The sequence below is a fragment of the Colossoma macropomum genome, unplaced genomic scaffold, assembly GCF_904425465.1.
Source record: "Colossoma macropomum unplaced genomic scaffold, Colossoma_macropomum, whole genome shotgun sequence".
NCBI lineage: Eukaryota > Metazoa > Chordata > Actinopteri > Characiformes > Serrasalmidae > Colossoma > Colossoma macropomum.
The window spans coordinates 60983-86296 of record NW_023495821.1 but is presented as its reverse complement, the minus strand read 5'-3'; the positions used below and the strand labels follow the sequence as shown (position 1 = coordinate 86296).

Genomic DNA, 25314 nt, shown 5'->3' with positions numbered 1-25314 from the left:
GTTATTTTAGTTATTTGACTGTTTTATTTTCAAGAAAGTCTCATTTCACTGGATCTTTCACACAGAAGTCAATAATGGTTAACTAGCAAATCACAATAAACCAAGTTTAACTAGACGTGATGGTGAAACTAACTCATCTAATATGGAGATAAACACAGTGCAGCTTTTTTGCTTCATTGAGTATTTACATATTTTGCTGTCTGTATGTTTTACTTTTCTTTTTTACTTTTTATACAAATCAATAATAAAAAAATAAAGGACAATAAAATTGCATTCACGAAAACGGCTGTTTTTAATGGGAATATGTTCACTAAACGGACCAACAGAAAGAGGTCACTTTGGATGTACTATAAAAACAATCAGACTGTTCATCACCAGGCTATTTCTTAAGGAATACAGTAGCACAAAGCAGAATGTTACATAATTGCACATTCTTAGTCATCCTCTACTCCAGGAGTAACCAGTCTTATCCACTAAGAGCCGGTGTGGCTGCAGGGTTTTCATTCCAGCCAAACAGCAGCATCTCATATAACAAATTAAGTGTTTGAAGATGGAGACCAGCTGATTAAACTGATTAAGTGGAATCAGGTGTGTTTCTGTTTCACTGTAGTGAAAAACTGCAGTTATACTGACTCTTTGTGGATAAGATTGGTGAGTCCTGCTGTAGCGAGTGCCCCATGCTGTACCTGATACAATAATACCAACCACAGACACCATCATGATAGTGCCCCTGCTGTTCTTTGAATGGTAGAGGGTGATTAATATTGTGTATTATAAATGGGCTACAGTGTAATACTGTACAGCTATACAGTAATCTATCATGTAGATGGAGCTTATAAAGTGAGTCACTGAGTGGAATGTTTTTAATGATGATTGTACAGACACGTTTTCATCCTCTGAACTGAGCTTAAAACTCATCTGATGTATTTAATTGAATGTGATGTATTTGTGTTTTTCCAAGTACAAACACAGATGTATTATGTTAAAGCTGATAGCAGAGCTGGGCAATATGACAATATTTTATCAGATTATTCAGCCATGAACACCAGCACTAGTTTTCAAACGACTCCCCTGCAGCACTGAGTGTGTATTTAAAGGCAGACTGTTTTTAGTTTGAAATGATGACAGTCAGGCACCTCACAGTGTCAGTATTGACAGTTTGTTTCAGGATCCCGCCCCTTTTAGAGCTCCACCAATCATCACATAGCAGAGTTTCCAGGCGGGACAAAGACTGTTTGTAAAAGTTTTTTTTGGGAAAAAACCAATGCTTTTACTCTCATAGACTTCTACCAAAGCCCATAGTGATGTTGTAAAAGCCTGTTCTCCAATAAATGCTGATCTTTGCTCTAAGGTTTCATATTACAGTTTGCCAAACCAGCAAACGTCAGACATCAATACATAGAATACAATTTTATCACACATAAATACATGCACACATATACAAACACACAATGCATACAAACAATCTATGATCCATACATACTTCAATAAATAAGTAAATACACATGTACATACAGTATTCATTATACTGACAAAGTATAGGGACACCCCACCTATTTATTGGGTTCAGGTGTTTCAGCCACACTCATTGCTAACATGTGTATAAAATTAAGCACATAGCCATACAGTCTTGATACACAAACACTGGCAGTGGCACGGGTCGTACTGATGAGCTCAGTGACTTTAAACACGGCACTGTCACAGGATGCCACCTCTGCCACAAGTCAGTTTGTGAAATTTCTTTCCTGCTAGATCTGCCCCTGTCAACTGTAAGTGCTATAATTGTGAAATGGAAATGTCTAGAAGCAACAACAGCTTAGCCACGAATTCGGTAAACCACGCAAACTCACAGAGTGGGGCCGCCGAGTGTTGAAGCGCACAGTGCCTATACTCCTTTGAATCATCCACTAAACAGTTCCAAATTGCCTCTGGAAGCAACATCAACAAAAGAACTGCGCATTAGGAGCTTCACGAAATGGGTTTCCATGGCTGAGTAGCTACAAGCCTAAGATCAAAATGCACAATGCCAAGTATCAGGGGGAGTGGTGTAAAGCACGCCGCCACTGAACTCTGGAGCAGTTGAAATGTATTCTGTGGAGTGATGAATCACGCTTCTCTATCTAGCAGTCTGATGGACGAGTCTGGGTTTGGTGAATGCCAGGAGAACGTTACCTGCCTGACTGCATTGTGCTAAGTGTGAAGTTTGGTGGAGGAGGGATAATGCTATGGGGGTGTTTTTCAGGGGTTGGCCTAGACTCTTAGTTCCAGTAAAGGAAAATCTTAATGCTCAAGCGGACCAAGACATTTTGGACAATTGTACGCTTCCAACTTTAGGATGAACTAGAACGGAGTTTGTGAGAAAGGCCCCCTCGTCCCACATCTGTGTATCACCTTACAAATGCTCTTCTGGATGAATGGGCAAAAATACCCACAGACACACTCTGTTTGCTCCACTAAAACAACATGTTTTTGAATCTGCCATTAAAAAAATCTATAGACCTCCAGGGCTTTATTTTAGGAACAAGATTTGAATCCAAATATTCAAAATGTCACCCAAATTAGAAAACATATACTATATTTATTCTTTGAAGATTTTTAACTTTTTACTCCTTTCTATTTCCAATGTTTTACTTTAACCCAGTTTAACCCCATTCATTTCAGTGCTCATGCTAAATTACAACTGAACCAATATAATGAAAAATAAGTAACAGCTTTGATAGTAGGATATTTTAAAATCTCAGTTAGTGAACTTTCTCAACTGTATTCAAATCAATTATGGAGCAGGAAGAGGATTTCGATCCAGTCCCAATCATCGTTGTTGATGTCTGAGAAGTATGCATGGAAATGTTCATTGAGTGCAGTAAGATGCACCCAGGCAACTTCTCTCACTACATCTACTGTCAGAGCTGAGCTATCCTCAGGTTATAGAAGTGTTTAATAAAACGTTGGACCTGCTGTTGGGCCCTGGTCATTTAAGGGGTTAACCAAGTAGCACTGTCTGTATTTGTTGATTCATCCAGCAAAATGAAAAACTGCCTGCATGTATGCAACCTGTTCTACTATAGAGCAATGCTGGTAATACATGTAGAATGTGGTTTGACACTGTCTTGCTGAAATAAGCAAGGCCTTCCCTGAAAAATATGTCATCTGGATGGCAGCATATGGTGCTACAAGACCTGTATATATCAATCAGCATTATTGGTGCCTTCATAGATGTAAAAGTAATCCATGCAAAGTGCACTAATGCACCCCCATACAATCACAGATGCTGGCTTTTGAACGGTGTGCTGATAAGCTGGATGATCCCTCTCCTCGTCAGCCGGGAGGATGAAGTGTCAATGATTTCCAAAATGAATTTCAAATATTGTTTTGTCAGACCACAGGACACATTTAGACTTTGCCTCAGTCCATCTTAAATGAGCTTGGGCCCAGAGAAGGCGGTGGCGTTTCTGTTTCAACATTTGACATGTCTATTTTAAAGTATATCTAGGGTTTAAATGATTTGCACATCATTGCACTGTTTTTATTTACATTTTGCACAGCATCCCAACTCTTTTGGAAACAGGGTTGTAGAATGAGACAAAAGCTGTGCACTGTGATGCTTTTCAGCATCTTTATATTTTGCAAAACTACTTAAGTTACTGTGGTAACACACTTTACTGTAGGCTGCTGTTCATATGGCTATATGACACCTGCATAAACTTCTCATGACAACTGATGTAACTCTACATAAATCTGTAAATATATCTGTTATAAAGGCTACTTTAGCAAACCTTGATCAAAGTTGGCAAATATAACCTTTATAATGAATGATGCCCACTGGAATAAACATTTATAAACATTCATGTAGGGTTATGTCAGATGTCATGGCAAACTGATGTAAGTGCCATGTCGCTTTATGAACAGCACTCTACAGTAAAGAGTTACTGTTACTGTTTCTCACACCCCCTGCATGCCACACTGGATAAACAGAAAAGCGCATTCAGTGGCCGACTGTTACAGCTGCGCTGTGTTAAAGAGCGCCGTGTGAGATCTTTCTTACCCACAGCTATACAGCTCTACAACGAGTCTCCTTACTGTGGATGGTAATGATCTCCTGCTGTCTGAACTGTACTGAACATCATCGCTGTATCTCCTCTCCTGTTAATACACACTGCGCAATATATCAAAACTGCTGCTGCTAATGTTTTAGTCAGGTCAAGGCACATTTTGTACTGCACCTGCACCTGCTCGTACATCTGGTCCTCAGATCTGAACTGTAATGTTTAATGTATAAATCTATATAACATTCTAATCAGATACAGAATCATCACAGACTCAAATAAGAAAAGGCTTTTCTGCTTCATTCTCTTTAACCTCAGTTTCATTCTTTAAATAGCAAAGCTGTTTCCATCAGCTGTTAAACTATTTCTGGTCTGAAATAGCACTCGCCACGTGATATTTCCTCAAAACTATCAGACCAATCAAAACAGCTCACAGCTCTAAAACGTCCATTCAGGTCACACATGAGGGCTCTTTTACTACTGAACACACAAGAGATCAGAACATTAGATCTCACTGTCTCTCTGTCTAAACAGCAACAATGATCGGATTACTTTTCACTCTTTGTCTCTTTGTAACTGGTAAGTGATGTTTTCAATGGTTAATATGTTTATGTTACTAACATGTTATCAAGCTGCTACATGTACAGTCGCATGTAAAAGTTTGAACACCTCCAGTCAAATTATATGTTTTGTTGATTTCCTAAACGAAAATAAGTAACACATTCTGAAAAACTTAAATATGGCATTTTTCTGCACATTTTAGTGCACACATTTTATTTACTGAGTTTAATATATTGGAAAAAATAAAACATGAGATACAAAATGTGACACAACTTTTGTATGTGTTTATACTTTTGTAAAAAAAAAAACGTAATCTAACCTGGGGCATGCAAACCTTTGCATATGATTATAATTAACTAGTTTATCAAAATATCAAATGTTGTTTTTTTTTCCCCTCTCTCCAGTGAAATCATCTGACATCGTTGATCTTCAAGTACAAACAGTGAGGCGGGGAGATGAAGTGATGGTAAAATGTGACCAAAAAACAGACAAAGATGATTTAGTTTGGTATAAACAGAGTTTAGGAAAACTGCCTCAGTATATTGTGAGAACATTTCTGATGGAATCTAAAGAATCTAAAACAGAAGTAAAGCACAGATATGGTCAAGTATTTAAAAATAGCAGCTTCACTGTGAATAAAGAGACATTTGATCTGAGCATTAATGGAGTCAAAGAAGAAGATATAGGAATATATTTCTGTGGAAAAGGAAAATCAGCTGCTTTAGAGTTTATATCTGGAACCCTTTTGCTGTTTGCAGGTAACTGTTTGCACACATTTGCTATAATTGTAGTTGTTGTTTTGTACTGATTATTGATATTAGCATTATTTCTCTTTACCTTCTACATTTACTGATCTATTTTAAAGATGAGAAGACTGACCATCATCCTCCACCTGAATCTGCTACCAAGAATGAAGAACCTGTTAAACTCCAGTGTTCAGTACAAGCAGTTACTCTGAACTGTTCAGGAGAACACAGTGTGTACTGGATCAGACATGGATCAGGAGAATCTCATCCAGGAATCATCTGCATGCATCCACACACCAGAGATGAGTGTGAGAAAAGCTCTGAGACTGATTCTCCTACACAGAGCTGTGTCTACAAACTCCCCAAGAGAAACCTCAGCCTCTCTGATGCTGGAACTCACTACTGTGCTGTGGCTGAATGTGGAGATGAAGCTAAATCTAATGGAAAAGGTAAATAAAGCTTCTGTAAGTTAATTTCACTGAAAACTTACATATGTAGTTTGAAGACTCTTGAATCTCTTATCTAACAAGACATGATCTCCAGTGTTTTTTCTTAAATGTACCCGTTTCTTGACTTTTCAGGTAATAAGGCCTGGATTGTTGCCTTGATAACGTCCAATGTGATTTCTGTTATTGTGATGATGGCTCTTGGTGGACTCTTATGTAAGAAACAACAAAAAGGTCAGCTTTTATGTTCATAAGTGTTTTTTTATTTTCATATTTTTATGTTATTTCATACTAAATATAGTACTGTGCAAAAGTCTTCGGCACCTGAGCAAATTGTTTAAACCATTTATCTGGGCAAAATGTAAGATTCTGAATAAGAATACTGTCAAAGGAACATTAATACAATAAAAAGACAATCATTTTCAAAAAAGTAGTCATTTTCTTCAAAGCTAGCTAGAACAACAAAGTTCGGTTTGTGATTTCTCTGCGATGCCAAGCGTCATCATACAGGTTTGTTTAAAGCCGTCACCAGCGCACCTGATTTACAGTAATGATTTAAGAATTGGGCTGAGAATTTTGGAAATTATTAAACAGAAAACACTTCTAAATATAAACTCACTACTTATACTGTTAATGTTGTTTGAATTCATTCTTAGTGTTTCTATCTGAGAAAATAAATGTATAATGTGCAATTAAATAGATTTTTAAATAATTTCTACAGGTGTCAACAGGTTTTGTGCAGTACTACATATGGAAAAACTTTACCAACATTTGAAAGTTATTAAAACACTGATTTTTCTCTAAAGGTTCTGTCAGTGGTCACCAAGGAAACTCAAAACATGAGGTAAACTGTGAATGTGACATTAACATGTCTTCAAATAAAAATATAAAATTAGAATATTCAGTATGTTTCACTGTCATTAATGTTATGCTACTTCTATTCTGAACTCTGCTGGTTTGTAATGACTCTTGCTCTGTGTCAGGTTGAGGATACAGATGTCTTGAACTATGCGAGTGTGAATTTTGCACAGAAACCTCCTTCCAGAGCCCCCAGAGTCAAGGAGAGTCAAGATATTTATTCACAGGTCAAAGTACGATAGTCAATGTAACTGAGAACATTTTCTGTTTTATTGTGTTTGATGTTATTTTAATTATTAGACATTGTCTTAATTTTCAGGAAAGATATCATTTCACTGCATATTTCAAACAGAAGTCAATGCTGCAAATCACACAACAAACAAAGTTTAACTAACTCATCTAATATGAAGATACAAAACAGTGTAGCTTTTTGCTTCATTGAGATTTTGCTGTCTGTATGAGTTTTTCTTTACTTTTTTATTTTTTGTACAAATTAATAATAAACAAATAAAGCACAATAAATTTGCATTCATAAAAACGTTTTAAATGAGACTATGTTTACCACATGGCAAGGACAGACAGAAAGATGTCAGTATGGATGTATGATGAAAACAATAAGTGTGTTCATAAGCAGGTTACATCTTAAGTAATACATTAACAAAAAGCAGAATATTATATAATTGCACAGTCTTACTCATCCTCTAGTCCAGGAGTAACCAGTCTTATCCACTAGGAGCTGGTGTGGCTGCAGGTCTTCATTCCAGCAAAACAGCAGCACATCTCATATTCTTTTAATAATATGGGTGATGATTGTACAGACACATTTTCTTCCTCTGAACTGTGATGTATTTAATTAAATGTGATGTATTTGTGTTTTTCCATCAAACTTGTATTCAGACTAATGACTGTTATTCTCATTCTGTTGAGTTGTAGTGATCCTTAGTATTCAGCATTTGAAAGTATATTAACCCAACAGTAGGTTTAAAGAGCAGCTCAAAGTAGCAGCACAGATTACTATTTCACACCTCTGAAACTGTCACTGTGAAGCTTCAGTACAACATATGCATCTATATTAACGTGAAAGTCTACTCAGATTTTACTCTCTAGTGAAGTAGGTAGAAATCAGACAGCAGGTGCCACCACAGGCCTTCCTGTCATTGCTCTTCTCTACTCTTCAACACGCCCACTGACCACTGCGTTACTACACACATATATTTCAAGACACCCACTACTGTCCAGAGAGATAGGGTCGGTCAGTATCCTACAAGACTGAAAGACACTCCCGCTACAAGACCCTCAGCCTCAGCCGCACACTCATGTACATATAGTTACCTTTATGTTTTAGAGTTATATCTTAATGTACATGTTTTTTATTTTCACTTAGTTGTGTGCATTTATATAACTTAAATGTTGGTTGTGTCTATGAAAAGAATGAAAAAAGGTTAATATATATAATATCTATATATCTATCCATCCATCAAACCTCTTCAGTAGACCTTAGTGTGAATAATAATATGCAGGATAAATGTAGGATATGGGCCCTTTAAGGATGCCTTCCCCTGAGACAACTGAAATGTACTAGTACTGTAAAATGTAGTAGTGTATATAAGCTGTCCTCTGACAACAAAATGTGATGCAGACAGGGACTTGAATGTGTAATATCAATGTGGATTTTGAAATCAAGTCAACTGTGAGTATGAGTAGCGTGTCCATCAATAGTGTGTGTGGCACATGTACACACACTCTACACGCCAACAAACACATCTGAGGTTTCTGTCATTGTGCCAGTGGCTTTTGTTCACATTAGGCTTCATGGACGCTGGAAGAGGAGGGGCTGAAGGTGCGGCGACATCCCAGATTTTAAGGTTGGTTAACTGCAACAGCTAAAAACAATAAAAAATGTCCTGTGCTTTGAATACTGTAATATTATATTTGTATATCTCCTGCTCAGAGTGTGTTTGAGTGTGTGACTGTGGGCATAACATAATCGCTTACTGTGCCAAACATCAACAATGTGATTGGACATCACTAAACTAATTTGCATAAAGTTTGTCCAGAACCCTGAGAAATCAGGGGGTGCATCAGTAATTTGATGTGTCAGTTATGTGGGTATATTGTCTTCTCTTGCCATGTTATGGCACACCATGACATGGTTGATGGAAAGTGCCAAAAAAAAAAAAGCCAAATCATTTTGCATGATGTCACCGTTCATGTCACAACTATGCTGCTTAAAATTTCAGCACCCCAACTTAAGACACCTACCCGTGTCCCTGCTTGGAGATCGTGTGCGACTGACGGTAGTGGGTGGGTGTGGTGGCAGGCAAGCAAGAGTCACTTTCCAAGAAAACAAAGAGTAGCTTTGCTGTGCCACTTTCCTGCACGAACAGAGGTTTGTGGACTCACAAATGTGACCATTTGAATCAGATCTGAGCCCCTCTTATATGTGGTCCTAGATCAGATACATATCTAGTTCATGGCCATGTGACCTTAATGAGATCAGAATTCATGTGTTTGTTTTTTTTCAACTGCACATGCATCATTATTCAGTGTTAACACTGAATAACACTGAAACAGCAGTGCCTACACCTTCATCTTGCTCTAATAATGAACAGCTGTGAGCTGTTCAGAGCAAATGTTCTTCACAATCGAGGCTTGTTCTTCTGGTTAGTTTGTTTCATGTTCTTGATGCATGTGGTTCATTAATGTAATGTGATTGATTGGTATGTGTGCATTAAATGAAATGCTTCAGACTCAGTGTCCCTCCTACAGTCTTAAAGGATTGGTCAAAATAAGCATGCCGTCAAATGCAACCAAACAAAACTTCACTGGCCCGTCTTAGTATTATGAATTCCAAAACTACTGTTTGGAAGCTGCATATACTTTATTTTTATAATAGTCAAATGTTTAGTGTCAGTATTTCATTAAATTTTAGTCAGCATTAAATTTTATGTCCAATTGTGTGTTCTGTGTCAGAACCTGTAAATTTCCTGTATTTCCGGTGTTCCTGTAAATTTTCACACTGCAAACTTCAAGTATATGGCAGATGAATATTGGCTCTATGTATCTATTATTGGTCTCCTTGTCTACTAATAATCAGTATGAGTATCAGCCCAGAAAACCACGTTTCAGTCAATTCCTAGCCAGCAGACTGGTTGACCTGCGAATAATGACTAAGAGACTGCTCCTTTCTCCAATGACCTGCTTCAGCACAACAGGCTATGTAGTATCACCGCATAGGAGATAAAATAAACATGCTTGAGTTTCTGCTCAGAAACCTGTAAGCTAACTGTGTTCTTGGTTTACAGCCTATAGATTCTTGTTAAATGAATTAAATGGCTAAAGCTTACTGTGAAGTCAGCCTATATGCTACTGGTATTGTAGCTCCTTTTACTGTTATTATAGCCTATTTTTATTATTATTAGGCTATGAATAACAATGACAGGATTTGTCTTGTTTGTTTTCATTAATGTTTAAGCTCTTGTCTGTGTTTTACTAGGGAAGGCGTTTAATACACTGAAGGCTGTGATTATTATAAAATATCAACAAATTCTGGAAGCAAATATGACACAGTTTGTCAAAAAAATGAAGCTGAAAGGATGCTGGCTTCTACAACAGGACAATGATCCAAAACATACCTCAAAATCCACCATAAACTACTTCAAAAAATGCAAGGTTGAGCTCTTGGAATGACCCTCACAGTCCAGTGACTTTAACATAATTAAAAATTGTGGGTAGATTTTAAACATGCTGTGCATGAAAGTTGGCCCAAGGCAGAGTGAGTGAAAATGAGAATAAAAGAGTCCTAGCTGGCTACAACAAACATTTTCAAATCTGCTAAAGGGGTATTGCTCACCTAGAAGGGTGTCCACACCTTTGCACATGTCACAATTACATCTGTACGTGGTACAGATATGTGGGTCCCCGTAAATAGAACAGACCTTTTTTCCATTTCCTTACAAAAAAAATCAACCAATCACAAAAGTTCACAACTTCAGAATGTCCAATCACGTCACACACAAAGTCCCTTCTGCTACAGGCAGCTGACCAGTTCATTACACATCACTATCTCTCTTTCACAACAGGAGCAATGATGACAATATTTGCCACTTTTTGCCTTTTTGTAACCGGTGAGTCACTCGTTTCATTTATATGTTTAGTTTAGTGTTATGTAAGTTTACTTTATTATTGACTTTTTTTGTTTGTTTCAGTGAAAACTTCTGAGAATGATGACCTTCAAGTGCAAACAGTGAAATGTGGAGAAAATGTTACAATAAAATGTGACCAAGACTTCGTCAAAGGCAGAGAGCACTATTTAGTCTGGTATAAGCAGAGTTTTGGAAAACTGCCTCAGTTTATTGCAAGATCATCTGAGAATAATGCAAATATCAGAGTTGCTGAAACATTTAAACAGCGCTTCAGACTGACTGCAGGTGAAGAAAAGTTTGATCTTAGCATCATTAAGACTGTGAAAGAGGACGCAGGAACATATTTCTGTGTGAAAACAAAGAACAGCGTTACAGAGTTTGGATCTGGGACCCTTCTGCTTTTTCTAGGTAACAGTTCTCTTCTTCTAACTTTGATTTATAACTTCAATTTAATTCAATTTTAAGAAATTTTAATGAATATTATGTACCATTTCTTTTGTTCCATACTACTCCAATCTTTTGCATTATTTCTCCTCTTTTTACAAATGATTTTTAAAGATGAAAAGTATAAGAAGCGAAATCTGACTGAAGTAGATGTGAAAAGTGGAGAGTCGGTTACACTCCAGTGTTCAGTGACTCCTTTGAGCTGTTCAGGAGAACACAGTGTGTACTGGATCAGACATGGATCAGGAAAATCTCATCCAGGAATCATTTACACACATGGAGACACAGATAGTCAGTGTACGAGGAGCTCTGAGACTGATTCTCCTACACAGAGCTGTGTCTACAAACTCCCCAAGAGAAACGTCAGCCTCTCTGATGCTGGAACTCACTACTGTGCTGTGGCTGCATGTGGACACATACTGTTTGGGAATGGAACTAAACTCAGTGTAAAAGGTAAGACTGTTAATACAGAGCTTTATTTCAGTAAAGGACATCCACTGTACAAAATGATTGAAATTTAAATGTATGTCATGATTCTGACAGGCCTAGCAGACTGAGTTATTATTACAGTAAGGTCCATAAGTATTTAGACAGTGACAATTTTTATAATTTAGTGTCTACACTCTCAGGAAAAAAGGTATGAAACTGTCACTGGGGCAGTTCCCCTCTTGTCACTGGGCTGGTACCCTCAAAGGTACATCTCAGTACCTTTAGTCAGGGAACATAATTGTACCATAATGCATTGAAATTATATTGTGTAAGTTGCATTGACTCCACACACCCTGTCTCGTCCCCCGGCTTTTTAGTTTATTGTTCTTTTTAAAACAATAGATTATGAAAAGGTACAAATATTTCATTTTTACACGTGTATACACCACCACAATGGATCTGAAATAAATCAAGGTGTGACTGAAATGTAGACTTTCAGCTTTAATTCAAGGGATTTAACAATAATATTGCATTAGCTGTTTAGGAATTACAGCCATTTTTTACACACTCCCTAGATTGTCACAGGCTCAAAAGTTATTGGACCATTGAGTGACAGTTGTAATGTTGTGGTCATGAAGGTCAGTAAGGTCAGATTAGACTTTGCTAGAAAACATCTAAAAAAGCCTGACTAGTTCTGGAACAAGATTATTTGGACAGATGAAACTAAACATGTAACAGAATGATGGGAGGAAGAGTATGAAGAAGGAAAGGAAGGTCTCATGATCCGAAGCATACCACATCATCTGCTAAACATGGCGGAGGCAGTGCTTTGGCATGGGCACATGTGGTTGCCAATGGAACTGGATCACTGGTGTTTTTTGCTGATGTGACTGTTGACAGAAGTAGCAGGATGAATTCTTGAGTGAATAGATCTCTATGTTCTGCTCAGATTCAGTCAAATGCTGCAAACTGATAGGACGGCGCTTAACAGTACAGATGGATAATGACCCAAACCATAGCGCAAAGGCAACTCGAGCTTTATAAGGCAAAGAAATGTAATGATCCTAAATGGCCGATCAACCCAATTGAGCATGCTTACTGAAGACAAAACTGAAGGCAGAAAGACCCACAAACAAGCAGCTGAAGGTGGCAGCAGTAAAGACCTGGCAAAGCATCTCAAGGGAGGAAGCTCTGTGTTTGGTAATATACATGGCTTCCAGACTTCAGGCAGTCATTTACTGCAAAGGATTTGCATCAATTAAAAATATTAAAAATAATCCTTGTATTTATAATTATCTTAGCTTGTCCAATTACTTTTGAGCCTGTGAAGGACTATGTAAAAATGGCCATAATTCCTAAATGTTTAATGCAATATTTTTGTTAAACCCCTTGAATTACAGGCAAAAGTCTTCAATCACATCCAGATTGCTTCATTTCAAATGAAATGGTGGTGTACAGAGGTAAAATTACAAAAACTGTGTCACTGTCCAAATACTTATGGGCCTGACTATGTATTTGACTTAAAATATCATTTACTATTCTATTCTATTAAATTATATTTCAGTATGCTCCCTTGCGTGGTTCCATTCTAATGTGTTGAACAATAATTTTATTTTTCTGTATAGGTGATTGTACTGAACAGATGCTCATTTTTTCCTGGCTCTCCATTATACGAACAGCAGTTCTCACTGGAATGATTATTATTCTTACAGTACTCTGCAGTGTTAAAAAAATAAGAAATGAAAAAAAAACTGACAGACATCTAAGATTTCTCAAAAAGTAGAATTAAAACATGTCTTTGAACTCTTGTTTTCCCTTCTTTTCTCAGTGAATTTATAACTGGAAAACAATTTGATTTGCTGTTGAAATGTTATCCGAAAACCTGGAAATTATGCCTTATTCATTTGTATAAACATTCCATTAAATGTATAACTGAATCAATAACTGTTGTTCTCATTCTGTTGTGGAGTTGCAGTAATCATTCATTCTTTAAAAGTACATTAACCCAGCAGTAAGTATAAAAAGCATCTGTTTTGTCAGATGTTATCAGAACAGAGCTCTTTTTCACTCATTTGAAACTGTCACTGTGAAGCTTCCTATCACAACATCGAATTTAACAGACATTAATGCCTTTTCATATTTTACTCTCTAGTGAAACAGATAGTGATCAGACAGCAGGTCCCACTACGTACCTTTGTCACCAATAACAATGGCTTTTAAGAAAGGCCTTCGTGTCATTTCACTTCTCTACCCTCCAACACACTTGCTAACCACTGTGTTATTACACACCCACTTATATTTTAACACACCCACTACTGTCCAGAGAGAGAGGGGTCTGTCTGCATCCTGCAAGACTAGAAGACATTCTAAATACAAGACCCTCAGCCACACACACGTGTATGTTTTATCTTAAGAGTGGGTATGTGTTTTATTCTATTTGCAACAAGTTGACTGTATTTTTATCATTCAAACATTGGTTGTAATGTAGGTTAGGACATGATTAGGTCATTAAAACTACTTTATTAAGTTAATAAAATATGTGGTATTTCTGATTTGATTTAAGAATCATGTCATTACCAAGTATAGGTATGAAGGAAGGAACCAAATATAGTTTCTCCAGTACATTTAACAGAGAATAGCGGCAGACAACAGTACAAAAGACAATTAATACAATTAACACTACTGCGTAAGACATACAGATCACTACCAAATAAACTCTTATATACGATATGCGACAACTATGCAGCCATTAAACACAAAAAGTAGGGGCTGAACAGTTTACAGTGGGAAAAGAAACAGATCAGCTGTCAGTACACAGCAATAATACATGACTGTTGTGCATATATTATTATAATACCGTGTAGACATCACAGCTTCTCCACATCACGAAAAGGTGCTATATTTTTAGGTTTTTGGATTTTTTTGTTCCGTCCATCATCCACAAACAAACTTGTGTCATACACACATGATCAAGTCAAGCCATGCAACACTGCTGGAAATTGGGGGGAAATGTGCCAACAGTGCTATAAGGTAAGCTAGCAGAGGAGCTAAATTGGTTGATGTTTCCACTCACACCACTCGTGGGAAGACTGTGTTATTTTAATTAATAATTTTCAATAATAAAAATATACCTCTGTGGTTAAAGTTTAAAAAAAGTTTTAAAATTTTGACACTGATTATCTGAGATGATTTACTAGATTCTGTCATGCTTCCTGGTTCTCAGTTGAACTCATGCTTCCTTATGAGCTCCAATTCCCAAGATACCTCAGTTTGTCATGTGACTGCACCAGCCAATCATTTACCAACCAGCAGATCCCAGTCACCTGAGTACTGATTGCGATCACCTGTTTGCCTGTGTATAAATGCCCATCTGTTTTACCATGTCAGTGCTGAGCTGTTTTCTAGTTTGCCTTGTATCCTGTGTCTGGCCCTGCTTTGTTTCTCTTTTTCGTCTTTCGGATTCTCCCCTATTGGTCTCGTTTGCTTGTTCATTAGTTAGTTAGTCAGTTACTTGTTACTTGTTTGTTGGTTAGATCTTTTGGTTTTAACCGTTGCTTGTTTATGGCTACGGTTTTGCCTGCTCCGATTTATTGTTTTTTGCTCTACTGGTTTTTGATCTGGTCTGGTGTTAACTCTGTTTTTCGTATAAATCCTTTTTTCAATAAACTTCCCAGTTTATTTAATATCTGTGAGTGTCTGATTCGTCAGCCCACCATAACAATTTAGTCCAAGACTAGGTTTAATCTATGTCCTGATCTATGCCATGGAAACCAGCCCAGAGAGTCTGTCTTTATACCTTAGGCTCTGTAACCTGCACGATGTGTTTTCAACAACAGCGCTGTTTCCTTTACCTGAAAAACACATTCTTTGATGTAAGTAAGCATTAGACATGCCTCTCAAGCCAAACAAAAAAGGCACTGCTGCAGCCATTAACGCTTCTTACCACATCAAAGATGTTCAAACTGCCAGCCTTCATCACTGAGTTAACTATTTAATGCATACCTACAAAATAATAGAATATTTTTTTGTAGGTATTGTAGGTATTGTTCATGCTATATTAGTTACCCTATGTGAGGCCTGCAAGAACTTGAATGTGGAATCTCAATATGTATTTTAAAATCCAGTCAGTTATGAATATGAGCAGCATGACTATCAACAGCATGGGTGGTACAGAGTTTGTTTTAATTACAGATACACACGTTTAAGATTTTTGTCATTCTGGCAGTGATTTTTGTTCGTGAAAGAAGTGAAATACAGCATCTGCATACTTTTCAAGTCAGTATGCCATTTACCCTGAATAGACCACACAGCTACACAATCATGGTTGAGATCCATGAAATCACTAATATGTCTCATTCAAATTAACCTTGTGCACATTCTCCCATCATCATGATCCCACTGACCATTCACAGTTTGAAAGCTGTATTATTTAGACCTACAGCACTGAGTTTTAGCTTTTGGCATATAATGCAGAAAACAAAGCTTGATTGATGTAACATAATATGCACAATGTGCTGACTTCTTTTGTTATGATGTCTTTGAAGTCTCATATCTTCCATCTGTGAGGGTAAAATATATCTACAAGTACAGATGCAGCAAAAAATGATTTTGAATTACTAAGACAGCACAACACTGCACATAGCCTCTCCTACTAACTGCTCCTTTATAACGCGCAGGGTTTAAACACACAGAGTAGTCAACAGTCCAGGCAGAACAGAAGCAAACAGATACATTGAGAAATTCAAAGTCAGAAAATACACAGGCAAAAATGTTTCAAGTGATAATGCTCAGAAACTACCTAGGATGCCAGAAACTTGGCAAACAGAAAGAGCAAACTGAAGATATTTAAAAGGAGAGTAACGACCAACATGTGAAAAAACGCAGAAAGAGAAGACGGAGACAGATCAATTAATTTCACTGGTATGTCACAAATAAGCCAACGTATACTAACCTATACCAAATAAATACATATATACACTGTATTCGGAAGAAAACCTCGTATCTCCGAAATGGTAACTTTATAGGAGAAGGAAAAAAACTACTTTAGTTTTAATGCAAGTCAATGGAACCAGACTTTTTTCCAAGTCATTTTGGGTCATTTCCTTTGGTCCATTCATCATGAATTTACACACAATGTAAAGGGCAACAGGCACTTTCAAATTATATAAAAAACTGAAAGATGACAAAAGTGGACAAACAAGTTTTTTTCTGACAGCAGCAATATATATAATTACGACCACTTTGTCATAAAACATGAAGTTAGTCAGTGTCCTTTAAATAATGACAATATCCACAATGTGCTCATAAAAGTGTGTAAATGATCACAATAACAAAAAAAAATCTTTAGATTGCCTCAAATTGGCATCTATTCAAGCTTGGCATGTTTTATTTGCTTTTATCAAAATAAAATATTTTAAAATTGGAATAATTTATAAGATAGTTAGATTAGATAGAGGTAGTATTGGTATCGGTACTTTGTATCGGCTGATATTTAAGGATCAGATATCAGTATCGGAAGGGAAAATGTGGTATCAAGACAATCAAGCCAGTCACATGTTTGCAAATGGGGAACTGGTTTCCTGTGCCTCAATATATCTGAAAGTCTGATTCTAAAAATAGCACTGACCACATGGCATTCAACTGAAAACTCCTAAAGCCACTAAACTTCTACATACATTAGAGATTTTTCAGCTACTGTCTTTGTACACAAAGAATACAGAAGAAAGGTATAGAATGTAGTTATAAATGAACAGCCAAACAACTTGTCACAATAATGACAGTAACAATAAACCTTCACCTTTCCACATGTGACTTCACGTGACTGTTACTTAATATGCCAGTCCAAGGACCCTCGCAAAGTAGTACAACTGTGGTTTAGATAAGTGCGCCCCTGCAAATAAAACTGACCCGTTTTTACTTCCTTAAAAAAATCAACCAATGATGTAAGTTCACAACTTTAGAATCACCAATCACATCAGACGCAAGGTTTCTTTTGCTACAGGCAGCTGACCAGTTCATTAGGCATTACCATCTCGCTTTCACAGCAGGAACAATGATCACAGTATTTACTACTTTTTGCCTTTTTGTGTCTGGTGAGTCCTTGATTTTATTTAAAATATGTTTAATTTTGGTTAAATCCAAACAACATGGTTATTCAGGTTATATTTTACTCATTAAACTATTTTTTTTTTTCTTTCAGTGAAAACATCTGGCATTGATAATCTTCAAGTGCAAATAGTGACTTATGGAGAAAATGTCACAATAAAATGTGACCAAAACTTTGTCAAAGGCAATAAGCACTATTTAGCCTGGTATAAGCAGAGTTTTGGAAAACTGCCTCAGTTTATTGCAAGAGCAGCTGAGCATAATGCAGATGTCAGATATGCCCGACCATTTGCACATCGCTTCAGATTAACTGCAAGTGAAGAAATGTTTGTTCTCAGCATCATTAAAACTGTGGAAGAGGATACAGGAACATATTTCTGTGTGAAAGTGAAGGAGTATGTTACAGAGTTTGGATCTGGGACCCTCCTGCTTTTTCCAGGTAACAGTTCTATTCTGATAAATGTGATTTTAAGCAATACTAACCAATATGTTGTACATGTTTATTTCCTTCATGTTTGTACTTCTCAAAGCTTTTTGCATTGTTTCTCTTCATTTTTACAAATGATTTTTAAAGACGAAAAGTCTAAGAAGCGAAATCTGACTGAAGTAGATGTGAAAAGTGGAGAGTCGGTTACACTCCAGTGTTCAGTGACTCCTTTGAGCTGTTCAGGAGAACACAGTGTGTACTGGATCAGACATGGATCAGGAGAATCTCATCCAGGAATCATTTACACTCACAGAGACACAGACAGTCAGTGTACGAGGAGCTCTGAGACTGATTCTCCTACACAGAGCTGTGTCTACAAACTCCCCAAGAGAAACCTCAGCCTCTCTGATGCTGGAACTTACTACTGTGCTGTGGCTGCATGTGGACAGATACTGTTGGGGAATGGAAATAAACTCAGTGTAAAAGGTAAGACTGTTAATACAGAGCTTTATTTCAGTAAAGGAAGTTAGGGTAATTAAATGTAATCTCATAGCCAGTATCCGTTATTATTAGATTTATTTTGTTCTATTTTATTTAATTATACTTCCTTAGTCACTATCGTTCAGTTGTCATGTGCTGGAAAATAATTTTATTTTTCCATGCAGGTGGATGTTTGCAACAGATGAGCATTTTGTGCTGGCTCTCCATTTTAAGAACTGGACTTCTTGCTGCAATGATTATTATCCTTATTGTACTCCACATCATTAAAAATGAAAGAAAGTAGACATGCTGAAGACAGATATCTGACATATTTAGCTAAAATACATCCATTTTATGTGTTGCTGATCTCTTGTAATGGAAGACTGGTGTTTCCATTTGAAATGTCTTGTGCTTTAACATAAGCTGCCTCAACTTTGACAAAAACGTTATTTAATCCTCTCTGGACCTAGAAAGCTTCTATTCACTTTTCTAGCTACTATTCACGTTCTGACAAAATGTGGGCAATGTGTTAAAGCTTCACACAAAAAATAAAGATGTTTCTGAACCGTTATGGCTTTCCCTCCTTCTCTCAGTGAATATATGATGTTATTTGCCAAATCTGCTCGCCTTTACATGAATGTTTTATGCTTTTTTTATTCAAGGTTATTCAAAAACATTGTTTTGTGCATTAATAATTAATGAGAAGTTAAAGTAAATGTATGGACAGGTAAGAAGTAGGAGATATCTTGAATAATAATCCATTAAATGTACAATGAGAGAGTACAGACCAGGGGTCCTGAAGGGCCTATGTCCAGCACAGTGTGGTGGTTTCCCTGCTCAGACACACCTGATTCTGTTAAGTGCCAGTTTTAGTGTGCTTAAGTAGGGAAATCCTCTGCTGAACAGGCTGTGACTTCTCACTTTGTTGTGCAGCTGCACTGATCCCCATCATTCCTTTCTGTTAAATGATATTTACCCAGCAGTTTAAAGTTTAAAATGCATCTGTATGTTTTTCACATATCATTACCAGAACACAGCAGCACAGTGTTCCATGTAAAGCACTCTCCACTCTTCTGAAACTGTAACATATTTTCACTATGAAGTATCCTATCAGTACCTCATATAGACCAGACTGGCCTTTGGGCCTGGAATAGAACACACCTATGTATCCCCTGAAGGTGATAAACTCACTAAATCGTCCATCTAAAGAGAGTGTAGTTTACTAATACAGGCCCATGCTAAAATCTGAAAAAAGGGTGGGGGGTAGCTTATGTTTTACTGTGACTGAAGCTTACTACTTTCATCCACTATGTAGCATATAAAACTTCTATATACGCAGAGAGTGAGAAGTTTCAGACCACACTACAGCAAACTGAAAAAACTGAAAATGTGAAAAACAAGTCAAAATTCTGGTGGTAGAATGTAGATCTCCAAATTATGCAACAGGCAATAACATTAGGCTAGATAACAGCACCTGTCAACCCCTGTAAATGAAAAACGCCCAGTGTTTTGCAGCCACACAATGGTATGTAAATCGAACTGTTTTCTGAGTGAACATTACTGGTCAACTTCACAAAGAAATCAGATGCAAGTATTCACTTTGTAGCTCTTTCCATGAATAACAAAACCTTTCAATACAGGCCTTCCTGTGTCACACCTCTCTACCCTTCTGCACTTCCACTGACCCTTTATGACATTTTGAGTTGTTATTACACGCCAACCTACATTTTACATGCCAAAAGACATTATGCGTGTAAATTTGAAGTGGATATATGCACTGAAATATATTAACAAAAGCAAAAATGTCTGTGTATTTGTCTCGTCTCACTGTATACCACATAGGAACCCTCACAGAAAAGCACTGTTAAACAACAAGCTCCAGCTCATTTTACACTATACCTCATTCAGAAGTGAAAGCATCACATTTGGTACCAGTTAACAAACTCTTCACAAACTTGCTATTTTTTAAGCTAAAATGGACGAGGTGAAATGTTATGATGTTATTATGTGACTAGGCAAGTAACATTAGCCAAGTTGAAGACAGACTTACAATATTTGTCTGTTTATCATGGCTGCTTTTCTCAATGTAAGTTTCAAGCCACATCATCTAGTATGAATTTGTAGTATTAAGATGCTGAGCGTTACATCTTTCTGGACACTACACATCGTCTGCTTGATCTGTCTGCCATGTGGCAGCCTGTAGGCTGATGAATCCTTCGTGGGCTTTTTTTTGCCTTATGAATTCAGACATCAAATTTGACAAAATCCCTAATTCAGGAGTAGTTTAAAAAACAAAAACAGTGCAGAGTGTACACCTTCATACATACTGTAGCATTAATCGCTAAGGAAGAAGACACAGCTTATGTACAAGTAGTTGTGCTTTGCTAAAGCCTGTAGTTGTTCACAGCGATGTTGAACAATAAGCGAGTATTTAGGCTAACGGCTAGCTCTACACTCTCTATTGCTTCTGAGCTCCCACTGACTAGTTTATCCTGTTGTGTTGCATAAACACAGTGAAGGAAGGCTAGCCCAACCCTCTCAATAAGATGCTTTGTCAGAATAAATCCAGAAAATAACTGGGGAACAATAACACAGAATTAACATGCAGAACCTTGAACACACTATACTACCCACCCCTTACCACATGTCCTCACCCCAGAGAATCACAAAGCCTTTGAACCGAACTGGGGGCTGCACTCCTCTTCTAGGGCATGCTTGGGTGGGGGACTGACCAGTGCTGGCGGGCAGCTGAATGTGAAATCCACAGCATCCACTCCATCAGAGCGCCGGAGCAGATAGACTGAAGTGGCGTGAGCGACTGCTGCAGGTGCCTTTCTTAACTGTTCACTGGTCACAGCAACATACAAACTGCTCTACATCCTCTTCCCGGTGCAGTGGAACTTCTCATAGCTCACCGTGTGAACGTGAGAGCACTCTCCGCCCCTGGAGACGCTTCAACTGGCTTTGATGCAGCATGTTCCACTATGCACTGGGCACCCGGTGGCCTCATCTTCACCTCATGGCTGCCTTTGAAACTCAGAGTGGTATTTTCTAGGTCTATTTGGCACCAACTGCTTCTCAAAACATACAGGCCCAGAACGCACATCTTGGATTTCAGCTATCCAGACTAAATGTCATACCTTTCTGCCCCCAAGTGTCAACGGCAGCCATCCCCTACCCATGATCGGTACTGTGCTTGGATGCATTTCATATTTACTTAATGCAAAATTGAAATGAATATTCTCTACTAAGTTTTTTGGTCATTCTACATATGATACGACTAATGATTACAGTACAGTGTGCAGACCTGCTGGAGCCTAATTTATAATTTTAATATGACTTCTTCACAGAGAAGTAAAATACATGGTAAAGAACATCAAAGACTGAATCAAGGAGTCTTTTAATATATATCATTTACAGTTGTACTCCAAAGAGCACAGGGACATGATACACGGTAAAGTAAAAAAAAAGTATAATATACACTATATAGGACACACCTCCTAATTATTGAGTTCAGGAGTTTTAGCCACACCCATTGCTAACAGGTGGAAAAGATTAAGCACATAGCCTTGCAGTCTCGATAGACAAACACTGCCAGTAGGATGGGTCATACTGATGAGCTCAGTAACAAACTCCATTTTGTGTCCTATGGATTTGGAATGGGATGTCATAAAAGCTCCTGTGGGTGTAATGTGTATGTGTCCCAAAATTTTTGTCCATGTAGTGTATCTCCTTTAATATGCTATAGCTATTGGTTGCTGGACTATGATATAGCATGATTTATTTTTCTCTCTTGCCTAATTAATCCTATCATTGTGCCACCAAACAACACTCTATCCCTCACCTACACTAGGAATGTATGATATGGGCATCAAATTGTGTCCAATAAAGCTATTTGCTAACATAATATGAGAAGCAATAAATCATTATTAAAACAGTGTACCTCACATTGAATACCACCTTTGTTTGCTTCCAAAAATACAAAAGCACCAATCACTACTGTGCAAAATACACCATTTCCTGCTTTTTCTGCATACTTTTATTCTGGAAATCCACAGAAAGTTTTCTAAATGAGGCTCCTGGTCTCCACACTTTAATGTGGCTTTTTTCTTTAAATGGTGGAGTTTTAATGAACATTAATAGAATTTGAAAACTGCACTAACATATACATACACATTACAGTTTTAAACTGACAGGCACTAAACATCAGAGGTTTTTCATCTACTTGTCCAGCTACAGGTACAGCATGTATTTATAAAATAGTAGCCTAAGAGTCATATTACAGATATTAACCTGTCCACTAAAATTTTCACAACACCACATGTAATATTTCGTATTTTACAAGAAAAATTTCATCTTAGAATGCCATCTACTGGAAAGCTCATTCACGAACCTTCACCAAGAAAAAAAAATGTGGTGCAGATATGTGGGGTCCTGCAAATAGAACAGACCTTTTTCCATTTCCTTACAAAAAAATTCAACCAATCACAAAAGTTCACAACTTCAGAATGCCCAATCACATCAGACACGAGGTCTCTTCTGCTACAGACAGCTGACCACTTCATTAAACATTACCGTCTTGCTTTCACAACAGGAGCTATGGTCAGAATCTTTGTGATTTTTTGCCTTTTTGCATCTGGTAAGTCACTTATTTAGTTAAAATATGATTAATCTTAAACAATTTATATTCAGGTGGTTTAATGTAGTCATAAAAAACTTTTTTCTTTCAGTGAAAACATCTGAGACTGATAATCTTCAAGTGCAAACAGTGAATTATGGAGAAAATGTCACAATAAAATGTGACCAAAACTTTGTCAAAGGCAATAAGCACTATTTAGCCTGGTATAAGCAGAGTTTTGGAAAACTGCCTCAGTTTATTGCAAGAGCAGCTGAGAATAATGCAGATGTCAGATATGCCCGACCATTTGCACATCGCTTCAGATTAATTGCAAGTGAAGAAAAGTTTGATCTCAGCATTATAAACACTGTAGAAGGGGATACAGGAACATATTTCTGTGTGAACGTAAAGGAGTATGTTACAGAGTTTGGATCTGGGATCCGTCTGCTTTTTCCAGGTAACAGTTCTATTCTGATAAATGTGATTTTAAGCAATACTAACCAATATGTTGTACATGTTTATTTCCTTCATGTTTGTACTTCTCAGAGCTTTTTGCATTGTTTCTCTTCATTTTTACAAATGATTTTAAGATGAAAAGTCTAAGAAGCGAAATCTGACTGAAGTAGATGTGAAAAGTGGAGAGTCGGTTACACTCCAGTGTTCAGTGACTCCTTTGAGCTGTTCAGGAGAACACAGTGTGTACTGGATCACACATGGATCAGGAGAATCTCATCCAGGAATCATTTACACACATGGAGACACAGACAGTCAGTGTACGAGGAGCTCTGAGACTGATTCTCCTACACAGAGCTGTGTCTACAAACTCCCCAAGAGAAACCTCAGCCTCTCTGATGCTGGAACTTACTACTGTGCTGTGGCTGCATGTGGACAGATACTGTTTGGGAATGGAACTAAACTCAGTGTAAAAGGTAGGACTGTTAGTACAGAGCTTTATTTCAGTAAAGGACGTCCACTGTATGAAATGGTTACCTTAGGAGAAACTTGAACTCCTGCTTATGAATACATCACCTGTAATTAACCCACTGTGTACCTTTTATCATTTTAGAAGATAATATTTGGATTTTTGCCTTGACAACAACCAATGTGATAACTGTTATTGTGACTGTCGTTCTGGCTGTTCTGCTCCTTAAGAACCAGCGGAAAGGTAGGTCACCAGTGTTGATGCTGTAATAAAGCTTTTGTTTCAGAAATCTCAATAAAACATGAACAGTTATAACAAGCAGCCAAACTTTACCCTTTTCAGGGTCTTTCACTGATCATCCAAGTCACACAAATCAGGTAAAATGTACATTTATTTCACGTTGTCATGTACATTCCTTGTCCTGCATATGCTGTACTGTGTAGTCATACCACGCTAACATTAATTTGCAGCTCATGAAATTAATATATATTTTTGTGGAATGTTCTCCATCAGGTTGAGAACACAGATGCCTTAAATTATGCAGCTCTGAATTTTGCTAAGAAACCTCCTCCATCCAGAACGTCCAGAGTCAAGGAAAGTCAAGACATTTACTCACAGGTCAAAGTACGATAGAAAACTGAACATTTAATGTTTATATTTTAATTGTCTGAAATCTTTGTAGAAGATGTATTAGAGACTCTTAAGTGGATTTGAGCTACTGATTAGAGAGTTCTGCACAAACTTGTGGGATCACACAGCCCATCCTAAAAAAATCTGAAACGCATTTAAATATTTCAAAGATTTTGCTTTTCACTCATGTTTTTATGTTGATAATAGAATTTGTAATAAAAACTTAACACAAATAGAATCATTTTAAATGTGGTCTTTTTTGCACCCCACTGTAAATGATCTAAATGCTTGCTAAAACCCCTTATATTGCTAAAGAGGAAGTATGTGCTAGTGTGTGTTTTTCCCTGATTACAAAATATTTAATTTACTTTCCAAAGGTACCAATATTAGGATTGTTATTTAATTTTCTTTGTCTTTATGAACTGTAAATAACTTTGTGAATTTTATTTGCATATATTGT

General features: G+C 37.2%; 1 protein-coding gene and 1 pseudogene across 3 annotated transcripts; both read left to right on the top strand.

The window, feature by feature from the left end:
• Positions 1-4582: 4582 nt before the first annotated feature.
• On the top strand, positions 4583-7135 carry LOC118803082 (annotated as a pseudogene).
• A 3548-nt stretch (positions 7136-10683) lies between these two features.
• Positions 10684-24857, top strand: LOC118803077. Of its 3 annotated transcripts, none has more exons than XM_036563581.1 (6): positions 10684-10781; positions 10863-11207; positions 23893-24231; positions 24369-24467; positions 24567-24601; positions 24738-24857. In XM_036563581.1, the coding sequence occupies exons 1-6, from the start codon at positions 10742-10744 to the stop codon at positions 24855-24857; spliced, it is 978 nt and encodes a 325-aa protein (XP_036419474.1). In that variant the 5' UTR covers positions 10684-10741. The 3 variants fall into 3 exon arrangements, with proteins under 3 accessions (XP_036419474.1, XP_036419473.1, XP_036419475.1); XM_036563580.1 differs by lacking the exons at positions 10684-10781; positions 10863-11207 and adding exons at positions 17691-17764; positions 17872-18216; XM_036563582.1 differs by lacking the exons at positions 10684-10781; positions 10863-11207; positions 23893-24231; ... (1 more) ...; positions 24567-24601; positions 24738-24857 and adding exons at positions 17691-17764; positions 17872-18216; positions 18352-18690; positions 18870-19117.
• The last annotated feature ends 457 nt before the right edge of the window (positions 24858-25314 follow it).

Bases quoted from the DNA above. Each gene is read 5' to 3' on its own strand.
- LOC118803077 (XM_036563581.1), top strand. From the start codon at position 10,742: ATGATGACAATATTTGCCACTTTTTGCCTTTTTGTAACCG. The intron at 10,782-10,862 runs GTGAGTCACTCG...TGTTTGTTTCAG, and splicing joins TTTTTGCCTTTTTGTAACCG to TGAAAACTTCTGAGAATGAT. The intron at 24,232-24,368 runs GTAGGACTGTTA...TTATCATTTTAG, and splicing joins AACTAAACTCAGTGTAAAAG to AAGATAATATTTGGATTTTT.